Below are 20,013 nucleotides of genomic sequence, written 5' to 3'. Positions count from 1 at the left end.
GACCAATCAGTAGAGCATGAAGGGATGATTGGGAATTGGGGTTACCTCCCTGAGCGCTTGTCATTACATTAGGAAAAGAAGTTTTGTTGTGTGTTTTATATAGGGGTGCACCGATTGATCGGCCAAAATCGGTATCGGCACTGATTTCCTTAATTTTAGGAGATCGGCGATCGGCCGATCCTTGTAAATAAGATCAGTGGATACGATCAGTTTCATATGCCTCCACCTACTAAAATGTGAAAAATGAAAGACTAAAGGAACTGATATAATTTAGCAGTTTGGACAGCAATGCTCTAAACTTTTCATTTATATCTGAGGGAACTACCTCATGTGCAGTTAAAACAACAAGTTTGTATTGTTTCACGGGTATTGTTCAATGTTATTCAATAAGATAAGATTGGAACATTGAAGGTATATGCTGTCAGTTATAAAAAAAATCGGTATCGGCCAAAATCAGAATCGGCAGGTCAGGCTTTTTAAAGATCGGTGATCGGCCAGAAAATTGCATCGCAATTGCATTGCAATCGGTGCACCCCTAGTTTTATACTCACTTCTCCTATCTTTCAGTTATCACAAATTGACAGTGCATGGTTTCAGCACTTAATACTGGGGTATTTCACCAGTTATTGCTTTTAAAAGGAGCTCAGAATGTTGACTTTATTTAGTTAATATTTTTTTCTTTTATTTCTCATTAAAAAAACACACACTAGAAAGGCCACCTATGCTTGACTATTGAGATTGATTGCAATGCTTGCACTCTGGGTGGTAACATCAAGTGGTTGTCTTAATAATGTAAACATGCTATAAAATGCAGAGTTCCTTTTAACAACAATGTGATTAAATGTAAATGACAGAGAGAGAAGACAGTCTGTGCATGAACTGTATGAATCAATTAAAAGAGCTAGCTGTTTAACACAAAGGAACAGAGCTCAATATGGTGGAACCCTTACGTTGTTTCAACATGTAAAACTGAACAGAAGGATTTTATGTCCCATGCTTTTTCAAATCAGGTATTAGCTGCCTCATAAAGAACACAAAGCCTGATTAGTCTCACATGATTTTGTGCTGTAGCATTTGAATGGTGTGGGAATGTGACTAACTGGCCTCATTTGATGACGACAGTACCTTTGTTAAGTGGAAAACACCACACAGATCCATACGCATAAATCCTACACTGCCTTCCCACGTGCTTCCTCAGTGTGGGTACAATAAGGATGAAGGCATTTTGCTAATCAAACATTGTTTTTGTACCTCTTTTTTCAGTGCTGAGGGAGAGCAGCAGCTTCTCCTGTTGGTCCAGGCGCAGCTGGAGCTCTGTTTGCTCTGAGTCCCGGCTCTGCCTCAGGGCCTTTAACTGATCCCTGGTCTGTTGATGCTGCTTCCTTAGGCGCTGTTCTCTTGTGTTGCACTCCCGCACCTCCTCGCACAGCCACCACAGTTTTGTCTGGATAGAAAAATGAAATCAAAAGAAATGGAAAGTGTTTCTGATAATGGTTATGTAGGTTTATTTAGACGCTGAAAAATTCAGACATGTAAGGAAGTATGACAAAGACAAAGGTACAATGCTATTGTGACACTTTTTTTGGCTTTGGATATCTTTTTTTTTAATTATATGTGCACATTTCTAGCCTTATAATGAAAGGATAGAACAGCATCTCAAATAAATCATCGAAACTGCTAAAAAAAACAAATACGGACAGTTTCCTAGTTAAAGCCAAATCATCACAAAAATAAATTACATCTGAACTCCCTGCTGAGCTTTCTCTCTACTTCTGGTGTTCTTCCTGGAAAAAAAATCGCCAAGAACAAAGAATCCTCACATCATTGTTTGCGATTACACCATCATTTTGTCGATTAAACCTTGCCTGTGGTTTTAAGCTCAAGTTCAGAAAAACAAAAATACAATAACCCAGTTTAAGTTGTGTAGAGAGCGTTGCTAATTAAACAGGCAATATAAATGTGCTTACAGTGAGAAAGTTACAAAGATTTGTTACAGCCAAGGAAAATTATTGGCTAACTGAGAGTTGTAAATGAGCTCTTTAAGCCTGTAAATCATGTCTAGAATTTACCAACATAAAATGGCTAACAAGGGAGCCAATTATCGCTCTTGTTCTCTCGTGTTTTATTCCTGTAAATGCTCTGTGCTCTGAAAACACTGTTGACAGGACTATAATGGTGATAAACATCTGAACTGTCCTCACACCTTTTCACTCAGTATTATGGATCACTGGGACAGCCATAATCATGTTACTTTTGTACAGAATATCATTGTCACAAGCAGCAACTGAGGATGGCTGCAGTAAGGCCTGTAAAGTATCTCCAGGGAGGGAAAGTAAGTGACGACCCAAGTATTAAAAACTAAGGTTATAGTTCTAATAAAGTTAGTTTGCCCAAAAAACTTTGAGCCCCTGATAATGGAGGTAATCTGAATGAAAATGGATGTAATTTCTAAATAGTAAATGCTGTTTTTTTTCTTTGCGAAATCCTTTTAATTAAAGCTCAAAGTCTACACTGTAGTCATACCTTGATTGTTTTATTTCAAGTCCATTTTGGTGACAAATAGAATCAAAAGATAAAAAAATATATATGTTGCTGTCCAAAAACGTATGGATCCAACAGCTTTTCCTAACTCCATTTGTTGTGAGAGAAAGTCAGTGACAAAATCAGCTAGTTTACATTGATTCCTATTGTAGTATCCTGACAGCATGTGGTCAGTGCTGCACTGCATTATTTCCCTGTTGCCCTGCTCCTATTTCCTTTTTTTAACTGAAATAGGCAGGGTACAAAGAAAGAGGGAGACGGCAAGGCATCAGGAGCGTTGGACAGCAATATATCCTTGCGCTAACTTCGCTCAACAGAACTTGTCAGCTTGTTTTACGAAGTGAAGATAGTTGAGCATTATTAATATCCAAATCTAATATGTGACAAAATATGTATACTATTTCATCCATTAGTTTTTTTTTTATTTTTATTTTTTTTGAAAATACATTATGTTCAGTATCAGTTTTCAGTGAAATTCTACCATTAATTTTGATCCTCAGCCATTGCCATGGAAATATATGAGCCGTTGTTGCTAAATGTCCAAATTTGTATTTGGCCATTACAATAAAGGCTTTTTAGTATTTCCTTCCTCATTTGCTCATTTTGTTGTTTGGAGTGCCTGGTTTTCTCCTCCTTTTTGGACAGTTTTTTCCCCCCTGTTCTCCAAGAGCACCCAATTTTGGTTTATTATTTAAGCACCTTAGTCATATTGAGCAGCCAGTCAACCTCCCTCTTTCGCTGTCAACATTTCTGCATTTGAAATATTGTTTCAGAAACACTTTTTTCCATTCATCATTCATGGATTTCATAAAAATCCATAAGACAAAGAATCGAGATAAAATTGAGACTGTAATCCAGAAAAAAAAAAAAAAGATTGTGATACATTCATTTTTTCCCATATTGTACACCCTTACTGCCAAGTACAATCTAAGACTGATGAAGATGTTGAAACGTTTTTTTTTTTTTTTGCTTTAATTTAATAGACAGGCCAGAGTAAGAAATGGAAGGAAAGAGGGAAGGCATGCAGGAAAGAGCTGCAGTTAAAAATCACATCCAAACTGTATGCTTTGAGGACTGTTTCTTATGTGCAGGGGATGTGTTTTAACTGTAAACTCCAAAGATAACGATCACTGTATTACTTATTTACCATAGTCATTTATCAATGGTATACATTTAACAGAGCAAGACATTCAGAGTAAGTGTCACATAGTTAATATTGTGTTTTCTAGCTTATATGATTAATTGTATTGCCAAATCACTTGTGAAGAAGGCAGCACTGCTGCATGTTCATACCTTTGTCTCTGCTAGCCAGCGGTGTGGGTCTTTCACTAATCCAGGTTTCTGGGAGATCGCCTGTTAAAGCACAACAGAAATTATTGCAGATGGGAGCTTTACAGCCTTTGTTAGCATACGTGATACAAATTCAGCTCATAATTTAAATCTTAAACAAGTCTACAATAAAGAAAGCAGAGAGATGTTAAAGTAAAGTCTTTTAGAGTGTACTGTTTTTTGTCTAGACATGTTAAATCTATAAGACCAGAAAAAGTAGGAGATATAAAATTTAAAAGGTAAAAAACAAAAGAAGTGATCGAAATATGGACGGACAAACAACAGGATGAAAATGAGAAAAACAGCTTCCTGTCAAAACCTTAACTTTTGTGAAGAAGTGCTTCTGCCAACTTAAATTGGCGTACATGTTTGTTAAACTGCCTGTGACAGTACACAAACTGGTGCATGCGCAGGCACTCACACACTGAGGTTTTATGTGTGTGTCATAAAAATGAGCTCAGGGAGTATGTTCCATCCTTCCCAGACAAGCTTGTCAGCATCAGCAATACAAACTGTCTGCCAACTCCTAATGACTGCTGACACACACTGACACAAACACTCACACAACATACACTCATAAGAAAAAAGGACAATCAGATACATGAATAACTAGAAGGCACTGTGCTAAAAGCTCAGCTCTGCTAGAACTGTAATTGTTGAGATATGTCTGCTACATATGTTGAATATGCACCAGAGGTTAATATAGCACCTATGCATCATTACCTTCTTGCTCCACACCAGGAGATGAACGCAGTGTCTAATGTTCAAGTTATTATCACACAGTGTAGTCAATCAGCCCTCCGTCTTTTCAGAGGCCATTAGAGTTACAATTTAACTACTGCAGCTGCTTATTATTTTTCATTCTTACAGAGAGTGACAGAGTAGACACCTGGGTAAATCACTGTAATAACTTTGACTGGAATGACTGAATTTGCAACAAAGGTGTTGAAAAAAGGTACAATGGGTATGCAGAACAACAGAATCTAGCAGATTGATCAAGATAAAGGAAAAATACTTTGTCTAATTTGTCCAATAATTGAGTTTTTCTTTGTTAATTGCTCAAACAAGAATGGGTAGCATTCATAGCACGGGAAACAGGGACAAGTGGATGTGCCACTTCAGATACCAAAGAGACCAGTTCAGTTATGTATTGCTGAATCAGAGATTTCAGGGGCCAAACACTTCAAAGTTGTTGTACAGTCCCAAGATTTTTCCATTAAAAGTTGTCATTACCTAATGCCTTTCAACCATCGTGTGTAATGGAAAGCTCTGTTCATATTGCTTTCAGAAATCCAGTAAACCTACAGTAGTCATCATCTGTCACCATCTCATACAGGATTTCTGTCTCTGGTAATGAATAATTATTTCTCCACAGTGAATGACTTCTAGGCAAGACTTTACCTTACATGCAAACTTAAATTGTGGGCAAAAATGGTGGCACATCTTGGTCCATAACATCCGAGTGGCATTTGTTTATCTGTTCAGTCTCAGTTCGGATCAACAGTAGACAAAAAGTTTACGGTGACTTCATTCCTACTTACTTTGGGGGTATGAAGTCGAAACATAATGATGCAGATTTATATTAAGTAAAAAGTCAAGTTTGTCAGGTTCGTCCTAAGCAATAACCTCTGTAGCTGAAATATTTAATCAAAATGCAGAATTGCAAAAAACTGTAGATCCTCAAGTGTTCACTTAAGGCTCGCTGCAGAAGCACTGTAAAAGTTATATACACACCCCATGACAAAATGTCAATTTAAACAGCAGATATAAACATGTAGGGGTGACTGTGGATCAGTGGGTGGAGTCGGTCAGCCCCTGATTGGAAGATTATGTTTTTGATCCCCAGATCCTGCAGCCATGTCAATGTGTCCTTGGGCAAGACACTGAACCCCAATTTTCTCCCACTGCTTTGTCAGTGGGGTGCAAATAGGTATGGATGCTGATAGCCAGTTCTCCAGAGGAAGTGTGCATTTTCCATTTGGCTTCTGCCATCAGTGTGTGAATGTGGAGTGAATGGAGTGAAAGGATGTGAATGGGCAGGAAAAAGCGCTTTCAGTAGTCAGACAACTAGAAAAGCACTAAACAGACTCAAGCCCATTTACCATTTACTTCTTTACATGATTCAAAACCCGATTCTGGTTGGAATAGTTAATGTCTTTGTGGATTCACACTGTGTGTATTTGTGGGTCCAGTGTTGTTGTATCCTGCAAGAAGGTACACAGGTTATTAAAATCTAAATGACTTTTGAAGCATGAATTATAGCCTCTTATTTTTTTCCCTCTTGAAGCTAGCCTTTGCCTTGTTCCATTAATGCTTTTCATGCCTTCATAGCCCTTAAGGAAGCATTTCAAGCGAGCCTCGAACATAAGTGACTTTTTGGGGACTTTAAAGATTAAATCTAGACTGGAAGATCTGATGTTGGATGTCTTTTTCCATTTTCAATCCCTTATTGCTGCTAGCTTGAATGCTAACCACCAAACTGGCTTTGTAAGGGGCTGTCAACCAATGGCATGCTGTTTGGTCCTCAGGTCATGCTGTGTCAAACGGTGTATGGATCATTATGGGGACGGCCTGAATAGCGTATAATGGAGACAAACATGGATAGAGAGCCTGTGATGTGGCCCTCTGTATGATTGTTACTTTGGTAGCAGGAAGAACAATCTTAAGCGTCACAGAGAGGCTAAACATTACCACTCTTTTATCAAGTCATGTTCTGAGTTCACTTTAGGGCTAAAACAATGCACCAGTTTTTCACAGCACAGTCAGTCTAGAAATCAGTACTCAGTATCAGCTGATACCCAAATCTTTGGTATCGGAATCGGTATTGGGAAGGAAAAAATGGCACTGAAACATCTGTAAGTGCAAGTCAGCATGTTGTGGCTGTTTATCAGGAAATTTAAGACCCAACTCAGCTCCACCTCTTTGTCTTCTCAGTTATCTAAAGTTAGTTTGAGAAAGCATTTTCACCATGGCATCTACTGTGGATTGTCTTCAAAAGCAGCAACCAAATGACTGACATGAATCAGGCTAATTTTCCACAGTCCGTGGTTGTCCTTGAGAGAAGAAAACAACTTTTAAAACATGTTGCTGAATGAAGGTCAGGCTGAATATTTTTGAAATGTCTGGGCTATAATGGATTTACAATGCCTTTTAGCAGACACTTTTGTCCAAAGCCACACACATCTGGGACAGATGTTTCCGGTGTTAAAAACCTCACCCAAGGGCCTACTCTGGATGCTCAATGAGACTCAAACACCCAATCTCCTGCAACAAAGTCAGATGTAAACCACTGAGCCATCCAGCCACCTTATGCTGTTTAACACTGTTGTACTATCAAAGCCCAGGCTTTCCAGCACAGCTGACTAAAGTAAAAACTTTCAAACTCCTGAAAATTAATAAATAGAAGATGATTTATCCATGCCAGCAAGATGGAAGAAAGGATGAAGAGTGCATGTACAATACTGACATCTGAAGCTTTTTTAGGTTTTACACTACTGTCAAATTCTTCCATTAACACAAACACTCTGTTTGGCATATTTTTGTGAGCTGGTGCTGATAAATATTGAACAGCAGTTGATTATACTGCAATTATTGCAAACAAGAAAAGGCAAGGTTGGCTGAATGTACGGCTGCTAAATCAGCTGAAGCAGAGGACGGCGAAACTGTTTTATCAGCGCAGGCAAAATGATGCCACCAGGGGACCAATCACAGCTTATGTATAGGTACAGGGCTACATGAACTTGTGGCACATGATACCGAGTTGATTCAATCTTAATAAAGCCCAACATCTTGCACTGCCTGTAGGCCATACAAACATGAGCTATATGTCAATGCATTAATATAGCATAAAAATCCAACTGTCATGATGATGAGAAATTGTGTAAAATGTGAATATAAATAGAATTTACAGAATTTCAAATATTTTTCAATCTATGTTCAGTTGAATACAGCACAAAGACAAGGTACATACTGATTTTTTAAATATACACATTTCTGGATTTTAAGCCTGCAACATGTACTAAAAATGCTGGAACAGTAGCATGCAAGTGTTAAAAAATGGAATTCTTTCCCGTTCTTGCTTGAAGTATCTTAAGTTGCTCAACACTTTGGGATTTCTAATGCCACATTTTACACCTTATAATGCTCCATACATTTTCAAAGGAAGACAGGGCTGGACTGCATGCAGGCCAGTCTACCAAGCTTTGGCTGTGAAGCCATGCTGTTGTAACTCATGCAGAATGTGGCTTCCCTGAAAAAGACCTTGTCTGAATGGATAACATATGCCGCTCCAAAACCTGTATGCACCTCTCAGTATTAATGATGCCTTCACAGATGTTACCCATGCAATCGGCACTAATACACACCTCATCACAGGTGTTGGGTTTTAAGCTTTGTGTTGGTAATAATCACCTAGCAAAAGGCCCAGCTCTTTCAAGAACACTATGCACTTAACTAGACTCCTCTCTCCTGTACCCAGTGGTAGAATGAGTTTCCAAACATATTTCGCTTGCACTGCCCTACCCAGTTCTTTGTGAAAGACCTAGGACTTTATTCTTTGTTGCAATATATGTTGGTGAAGACGATGTCATTGATGATGATGATAATAATAATGAGAGGTCTCATGTTCGTGATTTGTTGTTTCATTCCTAATGCCTATGGTTTTAGGAAAACAATTTAAAAAATAACCAAAAATGCTTCTGTACACGTGGACATAGCCCTAGCACCTGTGCATGGCAGCACCTGCATCCAAATTGACTTTATGCACTTTGTGGCACTTACTGATATTGTTCCCTCCTGCCCAAATCTGTGCTTGTGTTGTACTAACTCTCAGATGTACATCGCTTTGGACAAAAGCATTGCTAAATTACAATGTAACATTCTTTTTCCTCTTTAACCTGGGGGACTAAACAGCCAATAATATTCCAATAACAATTTGAAACACACCAGCACACTTTTTTCATTTCATGGCAGTCCATCTTAGATGAGCTTGGGCCCAGAGAAGTTGGCAACACTTCTGGATGGTGCTGATATATGGTTTTTACTTTGTATGTTAGAGGCTTGACTTACATTTGATGATGCAGCAACATACTGTGCTAACTAACATTGGTTTTCTGAGGGGTCCCTGAGCCTTGGTTGTAATATCCATTGCAGAATGATGCTGTTTTTAATGCAGAGCCACTTGAGGGATCCAAGGTCCCAAGCAGTCAATGTTCATTTTCAGTCTTCTCCTTTACATGCAGAGATTTCTCCTCATTCTCTGAATCTTTTGATGGTATTGTGGACTTTAGATGTAAAATTTCTAAATTCTTTGCAATTGCACCTTAACAAACATCCATAAACTGTTGGACTATTTGCCCACAGCCTTTTTCACAAATCATGCCTTGCAAGAGAGCTCTTTTTAACATAGTGGTGCTATCACTTGTTACCAATGAACATACTTAATTGAGCATTCCACAACGTTACCATTCTTCTATTGCCCCGTCCCAACTTTTCTGTAAGATGCTCGAGCTTAACATTCTGCTGTCTTGTATAGAATATATATTGAAAAGTATTTGCAAATCACAGTGTTCTGATTTTATTCACACTGCACACTATGTCCCAACTTCTTTTGGACTTGGGGGTTGTAAAAGTTTCATAACAAGTAGATCTAATTAGATGTAGCCCATGGTACACCTAACAAAGTGAATGCTAAAACTCAGACTGTCTTGCATGACTAAATAATTCTTCTTTGCCCAAAGGTTAACCTTTAAGAGTTATGCACAAATTCTTTCATAGGGAGACATCCTGGCTCCCTGATAACACACAAACAGCCAGAAAAAACTCCTATCTCCCATCCTGCCACACGTAAAAATAAAAAAAAACACAAAACATAAACATAAACTCATGCACACATACTTGCACACAGCTGTGAACAAAGTCAACAAAAAGTGCAAGTGTTTCTTCAAGTGCACCCTCGTGGTAAGATGTTTACGCATGATCAACAGACATGGAAAGCACACAGCAGGATTTTTTGGACCTATTCATTCCCGAGTCTCGGCAAACAACACTGTCACTGCGCAGGTGTCAGGCAACTTTTTCAAGCCGTCACTCAATACCAGATCCAAGCAGAATGAATTTCCCAAGTTGTTGCCGCGACAGCTCAAAGAAAAGCATTGGCGTGATGCTGTGCAGAGGTCCCCGTCTCAGGGAGTTTACAACCGCACGGTAGAGCGTGTGACTGTGTGGGAGGATAAAACATGCCTCTGTGCCTCTCGCTCTCTTTACTTTTCCTGAACCATCAAAGCAACTCTGCACAGCGGCAGACAAAAAGGAGGTGAAACTGTTGAAAAACTGAACAAGTAGGCTGGGAGTTCAAAGTGCTGTCTGTGGGGTTGAAGAGAAAGAAATGCCACTATTTTCTCAGTAGCACTGCTGTGGAATCCAAGTGTCTGCCACTGCTAATTTAAATGCGCGACTGCATGGTTTATATTCCTCTTTCAGACACAGAGAGAATCGGTGACTGTGTGGCTTTGGTTACAGTTTGTTTCACCTCCTGCTAAGAAAATGGCAAAGATGCAGAAGTCTAGAGCGAACCACATGGTGGAGATGTTTAGACTACCAGCACGTGGAAAGGACACATCAAGATATTCTCATAGAGATAAGCACAGTGTTAGACAGCTTTAAGTGAAGGAAGACAGCGAAGATTGAGGAGGGAATAAAAACTGACAAATGTCCCAGGCTATATTCAGATGCAAACATTTTGAAATGACATGCTGTGAACTCATCTGAGCCAGCTGAGCCCAGAAAATAGATGTGAACAGGAAGTAGGTCACAAGTGAGAGAAGATAGAGATGGACAGGGAAGTAACCCAAGACAGTCCTAGACTGAAGGTGGTGCAAAATATTGATATAGTAATTATAGCAGTGTTGCCAAAAATCAACATTTTGGTTGAGAAAACACTGCACTATAAACTAGGGATCAGTGCGAATATAAGAGTACTCTTTTTAAAATGTATTTTTGGGCATTTTGTGCCTTTAATCATAGAATAGGGCAGGGGATGGAGTTGGAAACAGGAGTAAGAGAGGAGGGGAGAGACAACCAGGGCTGCCTACATCTACGAGGTGTGCCTCAATCTTGAGGACTTAATGTGGCTGTCATAACTGAAGTAATGTTTCATAACTTTCAGAGAAAGCACATGCTGTTTTAGGCCTCAGAGTTTTAACTGATTTACATTCCATTTGTAACTGTATTTCTAACTGAATATACATGGTGAGACATAATAAAAATTACTTGAGTAATTCAAGTAAAGTAATCAAATCAAATCAATCAAGTAATGAAATTACAGTAAAATCCTATCCCTTGGAGCACTGATGGTGGTTAGGTCACATCCATGTATGTAAGCACCCCGGGTTCAAGTCCAGCCTGTGACTCCTTTCCTGCATGTCTCCCCCAATCTCTTATCCCTGTTTCCAACTAGGGCTAACAAATGTGTGAAAATAATCTAATTGTGACCCCCTTCATACTGTAATTTTAATGCAATTTTTTAAATTCCTCATCTTATGCATTTGTAAAAAACAGCTATAAATCATCCTATATTATAAAGAACATGATATTTGGTTGGTTAAACTAGGGCTGAACAATTTTGAAAAATATCTAATTGTATTTATTTTGACTTACTGTAAATTCAATATGTATTGAAAGTAACAATGATTGTATGTCTTCTCCTTTTTAAACAGACAAATATATAAAAACAAGAAAAGGAGGATTTTTTTGCAAACTGTTTTAGAAAAAAAACCTTAAACTTGAATCAAACTAGTATTATGAAACACATGTCAGGTCAAAGAAATATTGCATCTTCTGCAATTTGAAAACTGCAATAGGACTTACTGTTATTTAATCTAAATTTTGATTAATTTCTCATCACTATGTCCACTGTCCTTCTCTATCAGTAAAGACCGTTATTTGGGCCAGGGCCCTGACTTCAACCCTATAGAACATCTCAGGAGAGACCTGAAAATGGCTGTCCACTGACGGTCACCATCCAACCTGATTGAGCTTGAGAGGATTTGCAAAGAAAAATGGCAGAAAATCCCCCAACAGAGGTGTGGAAAGCTTGTTGCGTCATATTAAAAAAGACTGGAGGCTGTGATTACTGCCAAAGGACTTCCACTAAGTACTGAGAAAAGGTTTTATGTGATACTTGTGAATTACATACACAGCCTGCAATTTGTACAGCTCACCTCTGTAAGTCACTTGTATCTTTATTTGAGTCGTCTCTTGAATTAAACCGCCACTCAACGAGAGTTATTTTCTGAGCAGTACCGCTGCTTTTTTTAAATCCAGGATTATTACCAAATGTGGTAACAAGAGCCCAAGTCTTAGCATTTTAAACTGGTATATTGATGACACTGTTACATAAGAGTAAGTTAACCTTTCAGAAGAAAAAACAGGCATTAAAACAAAATCTCATTCACAAGATTTAAAGGTAATTTAAAATCTTCCTAGGAAACATGCAGCAAACTCTCTAACTAGGATCATTACTTCTACAGACACGAAGGGAGGCTACCAGGAGGTAAGTGAAACCTAATAAACCCTTAACTGTTAATGATTCCCCTCATTAGACCAGTCACTAGCAAGTTTGACTTCTTTTCAATATGACAGATTATAGATGAAGCTAGAGATTGGCTCTCATGTCTGGCTGCAGCATTACCTGACCAGATTTGGGAATCTATATAAGCAGATAAGAGCCTACAGGGTTCATTAGCCTGGAGCAGCAGAGGAAAGCAGCTCCAAGCAAAGTGGCATGTGTGTATGTACTGTGTGTTCATCAGTGTACAAGTGTTTAAACACTGGGCAGCACTGTATGGTTTTTAGAAGTATTTTTTTCTCAAAATACACTGGGAACTTTAATGTGCACAGCAGGCTTCAATTTGTCATGTGTATGATTCATACCTGAGCAAGCTTCCAATTCATGATGATTATATCTTATTACTAACCTCGCAAAGCAGATGGATACGCCCATTTCCGTGTTTCTCACGGAAACTGAACTGTTTGGGCCTGGTTAGAAAGTGACAGCAGTACTTTCGGGCTAACGGAGCCGTGATGCAAACAAGCAGCAACAAGAGGCCAGTGCAGTTATGGCGGCAGACATTAGCGTAGATGCTGCTAAAGCGCCAGTTTTATCAGAACTTGACGACATTTCTTCATTAAAAGAACAAAGAGCAGCAGTGAGTTGTTTCTTTTCAAAAACGTCAAAAGTCGTGTACTGACATGTCTATAGTCACCATGGTTTGTGTTATGCAGTTCTATATCGCGTATTCCTCGGTAGTGGCAACGACATCACGTGTTGTTTGTTGCTCTGATTGGCCCGTAAAAATGTGACAGACAGAACGTTCCTGCAATCACCCTCTGAGTTTTTTTTCAAAGGCTCTGCCCTTTCCCAAATGCTGTATATTGAAGGTTTTCCAGATGGATGTGTAAAACAAATCCTTCTGGTGTGTCAGGTTATCTTATTACACTGATCTTGAACAATTATATCTGGAATTCTGAAAGTGAAATGTATTACTGATCATTACGGGTGATCTGGCTTGCCTTTGTCACATTAAAACCATTTTCATTGACAAGAAAAGGTACAATGAGGAGTGGCTTAACTAGTGGTACAACAGGTCATATCTAACCCCTGTTCAGTGCAGATCACCCCCCCCCCCATGTTTTAGAACACATCACCCACAGATCAATGAAAATTTTATCACCACTGAGTAAAATGAATTAACTGCCAATAAATCCCCTGCACAATGTCTGGTGAAACAAAAGAAGCCTTTTAAATGGTGTGTTTAGGTGGAATGGAGATCTGCTATATATATATGAAGACAGTTAAGTCTCTCTTTATTGTGATATGCATGTTTTAGCTAATCCCAAAATATCCTGATACATGACACCAGCAGAGTTTGCTTTAGACTTTTTTTTATTTCTGGACAAATAACCTGGTTTTAAAAGCAATAAAACATACAAAACAGAAACACTGTGATATACCTTTGTGTCTGCTCAAAGCAGGGCTGGAGACACTTTTCTGTCCAAATCTGACCTGAGTCCAAGACAGCAGAAACTGAAAGTAGAAACTGAGCCTTACAGTAGCCCTGAGCTATAGTTACCCTGTTACAGCCTGCTTGACAGTATTACACATGACCAGACCCCGGAAATTACTGAGAAAAGACATTCACATATTTGTCTTTGTGTAAGCTGTTTAAACAACCCAAATAAAAGTTGTGAGCTTTTCCTTACACACATGCTATTGTTAATCAATCCTCCAGTATTAGTTCTATAAACTGGTGAACTCAACTGCTAGCTTAAAACCATAATATCCAACCATCGTGGTCCTGTAGAAGAGAAAAACGTCAACAGCAGATAATTCAGAGCCGTTCTCCTCCTGTCAATGGCCCTTCCCACAGCTGAAGTTACATTCACTGCGGCGGCAGATTAGCCAGAAAGTCCCAAGCAAGCACTCCCAGCTTTGGTTAACAGAGATGGTGCTATCAGAGTACTAAATTGTTTTGCTTGTTCACAGCGGCACCATGTCAGACTTTTAGGGGAGGGGCTGTCACTCACTCTACAACAGAAGTGCTCAAAGTGATTGTAGCGCTCCTTTATCATAAAGGGACAAAATAACAAACAAGAAACACTTATGGATTATGGATAAGAATAATGGATGTATAAAGAGGAGGACAACATGGACTGGATCTCCTTCAGACAGAACTTAAGGTATGCATGTGATAACGAAAAGGGAAGAAAATGTACACATTATTTTCTCGGAGGAAGAAAAAATAGGAACTCTTGTAAATGATTATGCAATGATGAGCAGCAAGTGCTCTCTTGCTCGTAGGCATCAGGATTCACGTTGTTGACGTAGGGTCAGGGTGTCAAACTAAACAATATGTCAGAAAAATTTCTGACATACTAGTCTTGTTGAGCTGTGGTCCTGGGGCATTGAGAGGAGTCTTGGATGCATTGTGAAATATGTAACACTACAAGACCATTGTAGTGATGCTGATGCTCAAAACAGGGCTGAGTTTGGGTGATGAGCTGCAACGTTGTAGTCAGGGGAAAAATCTGACTGAATTAGTGTAGTCTGAGCCAGCCTTAAGAATAGTCATAGGTAGGATTACCTAGTCTTCAAAGTCAACTTCAACCCTCTGCTCAGCGTAGGCCTGTCCTTGTCAGGGCTGCTGCATCAGTGTTTGTGTTGCTAAGCTATCTGCACTTTCCTTTGTTTTGGCATTTTTATTGCATGCATCAAGGACCAGCTAAAAAACTAATACCACTGTTGTGATGTCCCTGCATAGTTTTCCATAGCTCTAAACTCCCCCAGAGATAAGCTTTGCTTGACATCATCCACTATGATCACATGAATATTCACTGTCTAAATTACATGGCAGTGTAATTACATGGCAAGTGCTGAATTATGTAGATAAACAAACCTCGGCAATGAACAGGAAGAAGGCCGTAGTAAGATCACTTTGAGTTTTGGCTGTAAATATCTTTATCTGCCTGACAACTGCCCATGAAACCGGCTAAAGATGGTTTCTGATTTTGTCTCTGGTTGATCGTCTAATGACCTTCAGAGATTTTTTTTTGCACAGCTCTCCTTAAAAACACTATGTATAAGAGGTTTCCCAGATGAACGTGAAATATATCCTATGAACATTAATATTCTTTGGTAAAGACAGAGTTGATGGAGGATTCTGTGTTGGGATTGCTCATTTAAGAGGTGGTGGTGGGTCCTGATGCTAGTCCAGTTGAGAATCACTTGATAAAAGCATGTGGTATTGAAAAAGTATGGAAGTATTGAACATTTTGACAACCTTATTCTCTGCTGACTCCAAAATCTGTTCATAGCTGTAACCTTTGGTGTCATGGATTCATCACGTATAACATTTGCCAGACTCGCTCTGCCTATGGTAAAAGAGCTTTTAAGGTTTTGCTCCATTTCCTCGGTCTAAGTTACAGGGTCATCTTAAACTAAAGTGTTGCATTTGTTTGGGAGATTTTATAACCAAAATTAAGAATCATTTGACCAGTGTATGCACATTTTATTGCTGATTGTTAGTGGTTTGCAGATTTATGTATTTGTTATGATAAATTATATTTTTTTCTCCAATTTTGTACCATTCTGGGAATGGTACAAAGGAAATAAAGTTTGGCAATGAGGCCATTTTACAGCATGAGGTATCTAAGTGGAGCGCAAGTACTGGAAGGCTCTGGATGTCCGAACCACATATGCATGTATTTCATCTTACATTACACTTCCTTAAATTCTTTGGTTCTTGTAATGACTATCATCACTGGAATTGGATGCAGATGCTGTGTGTTCTAATAACCAAAGCATTAGCAAGAAAACTGGCTGTTTAAGTTATTTTTGTATAAGCACTGGACAAAGTAATCACTTTGATCATTGATGAAAGTATGGATCCAAAGGTCGTTGTTTTCCCTTAAGAACTGGTGGACCATCACAGCTGAAATACAGGTCAATATTGGACCAATGCTGGACAACTCCAAAGGGTTGTTTATGTTGCTCTGCTCAAGGGGATGGAACAATGATGTCTAGATTTTTTCAGAGCATATTTACAAGCAATTTTGTTTCATAGAGGCAAAAACACTAACTGCAGCTCTATACAAACACATGCAGACATACAAATACATGTAAAACAAAAAATTAAAATTAAGTGATACATGAACATACCTGCAGTTTGTCTTCACCATTCCTTGCAAGGCTGCGACAAGCTGCATCAAGTTCTTCACCCAAGGAGGTAAGGACTGCCTCTCTGTCTTTCTCCAAATGTAAAACCTTCTCCTTCAGCTTCATCAGCTCGGACTCCGAGGCACGTCTCTGCTCACCTGATCTAACCTGTGGAGGATTGTAGGTGCATATTAGCCATAACTGTGTTTTAATGTTTTTAACAACAGTCACGGCAGGAGACTTTTGAGGGAAACTTAAAGAGAGGAGAGATCCAGGTTTGCTTTTAGCAGATCAGTTCAGTAGTTCCTATAGTTTACTCAGACGATCACAGACAGACCTTGAGAGTCATGAAGGTCCTTCTCACACAAACAGACCTAGTTAAGTTTTTTTTCCTGGACTCCACTGTCAATAAGTTCAGGGCCCCTACCAGGACACACAATCGATGTATCCGAGGCACAGGAACCATCTGATCAGTGCTGCCCAGGGGTCGTGGATCATTATCCTGTGCTTGGGATAATAAACAACCATGTTACATTAATAAAAGCCCCTTCCTCCCTTCACCCAATTTCCAATCAATATATGGATCCTCCAAAAGAGCCCTTAACAACTTATCAGGTGCCTGTCAGAGAGGTTCAATACTTCATCTGCTGCTGTAAAACACCTAAGGGTGTATTGATAAGGCCCCTCTAAAAATAGTGCTGATTTTGCACCACTTAACCTTATGAACCATGCTTATACCATAAGAGACATCTTAAGGGAATGAAAGAAATGCCCTTGTGGTCTGGTGTTATGAATGTTTTTTGTTGCTGCCATATTTGATATATTAAAGCTCCTGTGAGGACTTTTTGATTTGTGCCATTACTTTTGGCACCCCCTGTGGATAAAGCAGTGGCTCCTTTCTCATTGTTGATCTGGGCTTTATGTGTAGGTGGTGTTTTCATATAAAAAAAAAAACCTCCTGCTCTCTTCTGACAGTTTAATGTATCATCTAGCATGATTTATTTCTTCTGGGAAATGTAAACAAAGGCTGTTTCTGCAGCATTCTTTAACTCACTTCACCAGACACCTACTGCACCACAGTGGAAACAGGAGAAGAAGATTCATATTTAGAAATGATGAGACATGACAATAGTAGTCGTTGTTAGCTTTTGTAGGTCATATAGAGGAATCAGAACTTCAGTCAGTTTTGTGACCAGCTTCACTCCTCAAGGGAGTTTGAATCAAAATAAAGTTTTGCTGAATGTCCCCAAAAAATAAATTCAGATTGGTCATTAATAACAGCCAGACCAAGCACAGACTTGCATTCAAGGGCAATTTAAGCTGTTTATTTTGTCTCTTATACCACTAAAAGTAAAGAAAAACACAACAAAGAGATTAAAACAACTCAAGGTCACTTAACAAGTTAAATACCTTGATTTTCACAGCCATAACGGACATAAACTTTAAAACACATCGTCATGTTTTGGCATCAAGCCTTCATCAGAAAGTCAAACAAACAGATGCCAGGAAACTAGGACTTAAACCATCTAGTCAGATAGTCTGATTTGTTGGTCACTGAGCCCTTGTCCGGACAAAATCTCATTATTCAGACTATCACAGAAAGAGAGCGATGCTTGTAATGTCCACATACAATGCAACAGTTTTGCTTGAGTTTATGCAGGAATAGTATCAAAAGAGCTGATTATTTTCCTTATTTGGGCTTAATCTGTCATTCATTTTCACATAATTCCATGATTTTTTGCTTGGGTGAGTACATTATTACGTTAAAAGGTTTATACTTTCTGCAAAGGATGTGTGGTTTCAGGTAAAATCCTGTGGTTTTCCACTCCAAACGTTGACTTTTCTTCATCCATGGCGCCACATATTGTGACAATATAGGGATTAAACTAGGGGTGCACCGATCGCAATTTTCTGGCCGATCACCGATCACCGATCTTTAAAAAGCCTGACCTGCCGATTCCGATTTTGGCCAATACCGATTTTTTTTTGTAACTGACAGCATACACCTTCAATGTACCATTCTTATTTTATTGAAAAACACTGAACACTACCCGTGAAACAATACAAACTTGTTGTTTTAACTGCACATGAGGTAGTTCTCTCAAATATAAATGAAAAGTTTAGAGCATTGCTGTCCAAACTACTAATTTATTTCAGTTCCTTTAGTCTTTCATTTTTCACATTTTAGTAGGTAGAGGTACATATGAAACCGATCTTATCCACCGATCTTATTTACAAGTATCGGCCGATCACCGATCCCCCAAAATAAAGGAAATCGGTGCCGATTCCAATTTTGGCTGATAGCCACAGACTTCTGTTTGTGCTGAAGTGGTGCTTTGAGTATCTCAACTTCTCGCTGTCTCTCACAGTCTATAGGTACTGCCTCCGACAGTTTTATTCATCAGTTGCAAAATACATTTCTTCTCATAAAAATGCACACGTTAATCTAAGTGTCTGTTACAGGTGGAGAGCAAGGGGGAGAAAAGGTTGTCTCTTGACCCCAAAAAGTCTGTCTTTACGTCCTGACCTGTGAACTTATTTTCAGTTCACCTCACTAAATAGCCATTGCATGCTGTCTGGACAGAATGGGTATTTGGATATTGCAAAGGCTAGGCTTAAACAATTGGGTTCCTTTAATTGTTATTGTTATAAAAAAGACCAAAACAATGACCTCAAGTTATTTCTGTAATCACATGTATTATATGAATACAGGCAAGCGCATGCTAGTCAACTGAGTCAGCTGTTATTTCAGTACATAATAATGAGGTTAAGAATAAATAATTTTGTGGCACAGCCACCCCTTACTCTGCCCTAAAGGTTTAGACTTTATTTTTCAAATAGATTATTTTTCCATGCCCCTGGTAATATGTAAGGACATTTAGAGTGCAATCAAGGTTGTGCCAATTCTCCTTCCTGTCCCACAGTGCTCTTAGGCAGGCTTACTCGCCACATCCATGCCTCGTTTCAGCCTCAATTTCTGGCCAAAATATGCCTAAAGGTTCGGCCTAGTACTGTCAATATAATCATGAAGTATATATAAATACAGCAACATTTATTAAAAAAGATTCAATAGATTACAACTCTTAAAACACAAAATGGCTCATTACAAAAGCTCAATTACAAAAACACAGAGGAATCCATTTCTTTTTCAATTAGTCCAGGGTGTTTGGTGATGTGTGATTTATAAATCAAATAAAAGCTTCCCACAGCTTCAGTTTCTTTTATCTCTAACCTTTTTTTTTTTTTTTTTTTTAGAAAAGGTGGGTCAATGTCAAAAGCTTGTATTGTTGTTGGGTTGCTGTTGTGGAGTAAATGCATTTTTTTGCAAAGGAGTAATTAACGGTTCAAGTTCAGACAGCATATTTGTGTTCTGTGAGTCTGTCCTGTCGTTTTTGTTCTGCCAAGGCCTTTCAATTGTTTAAAGAGAGTTC

At 38.8% G+C, this 20,013-nt stretch overlaps 1 protein-coding gene across 3 annotated transcripts in view; it reads right to left on the bottom strand.

Moving 5' to 3' along the window:
• LOC121521870 (centrosomal protein of 128 kDa) overlaps positions 1 to 20,013 on the bottom strand; it is a 95,157-nt gene that overhangs the window by 32,946 nt on the left and 42,198 nt on the right. For all 3 annotated transcript variants that reach the window (XR_005992896.1, XM_041806047.1, XM_041806048.1), the window contains 3 exons: positions 16,586 to 16,750; positions 3,835 to 3,894; positions 1,252 to 1,444 (listed from right to left, as the gene is read on the bottom strand). Coding sequence is in view for 2 of the 3 variants with exons in the window: in XM_041806047.1 (XP_041661981.1) it covers positions 1,252 to 1,444; positions 3,835 to 3,894; positions 16,586 to 16,750 (418 nt within the window). In the remaining variant the exon portion in view is untranslated. The remainder of the gene's footprint in view (positions 1 to 1,251; positions 1,445 to 3,834; positions 3,895 to 16,585; positions 16,751 to 20,013) is intronic.

Source organism: Cheilinus undulatus, linkage group 14 (genome assembly GCF_018320785.1).
Source record: "Cheilinus undulatus linkage group 14, ASM1832078v1, whole genome shotgun sequence".
Classification (NCBI taxonomy): Eukaryota; Metazoa; Chordata; class Actinopteri; order Labriformes; family Labridae; genus Cheilinus; species Cheilinus undulatus.
Note: the sequence above shows the minus strand (reverse complement) of the source record. Positions and strands in the feature narration are given on the sequence as shown.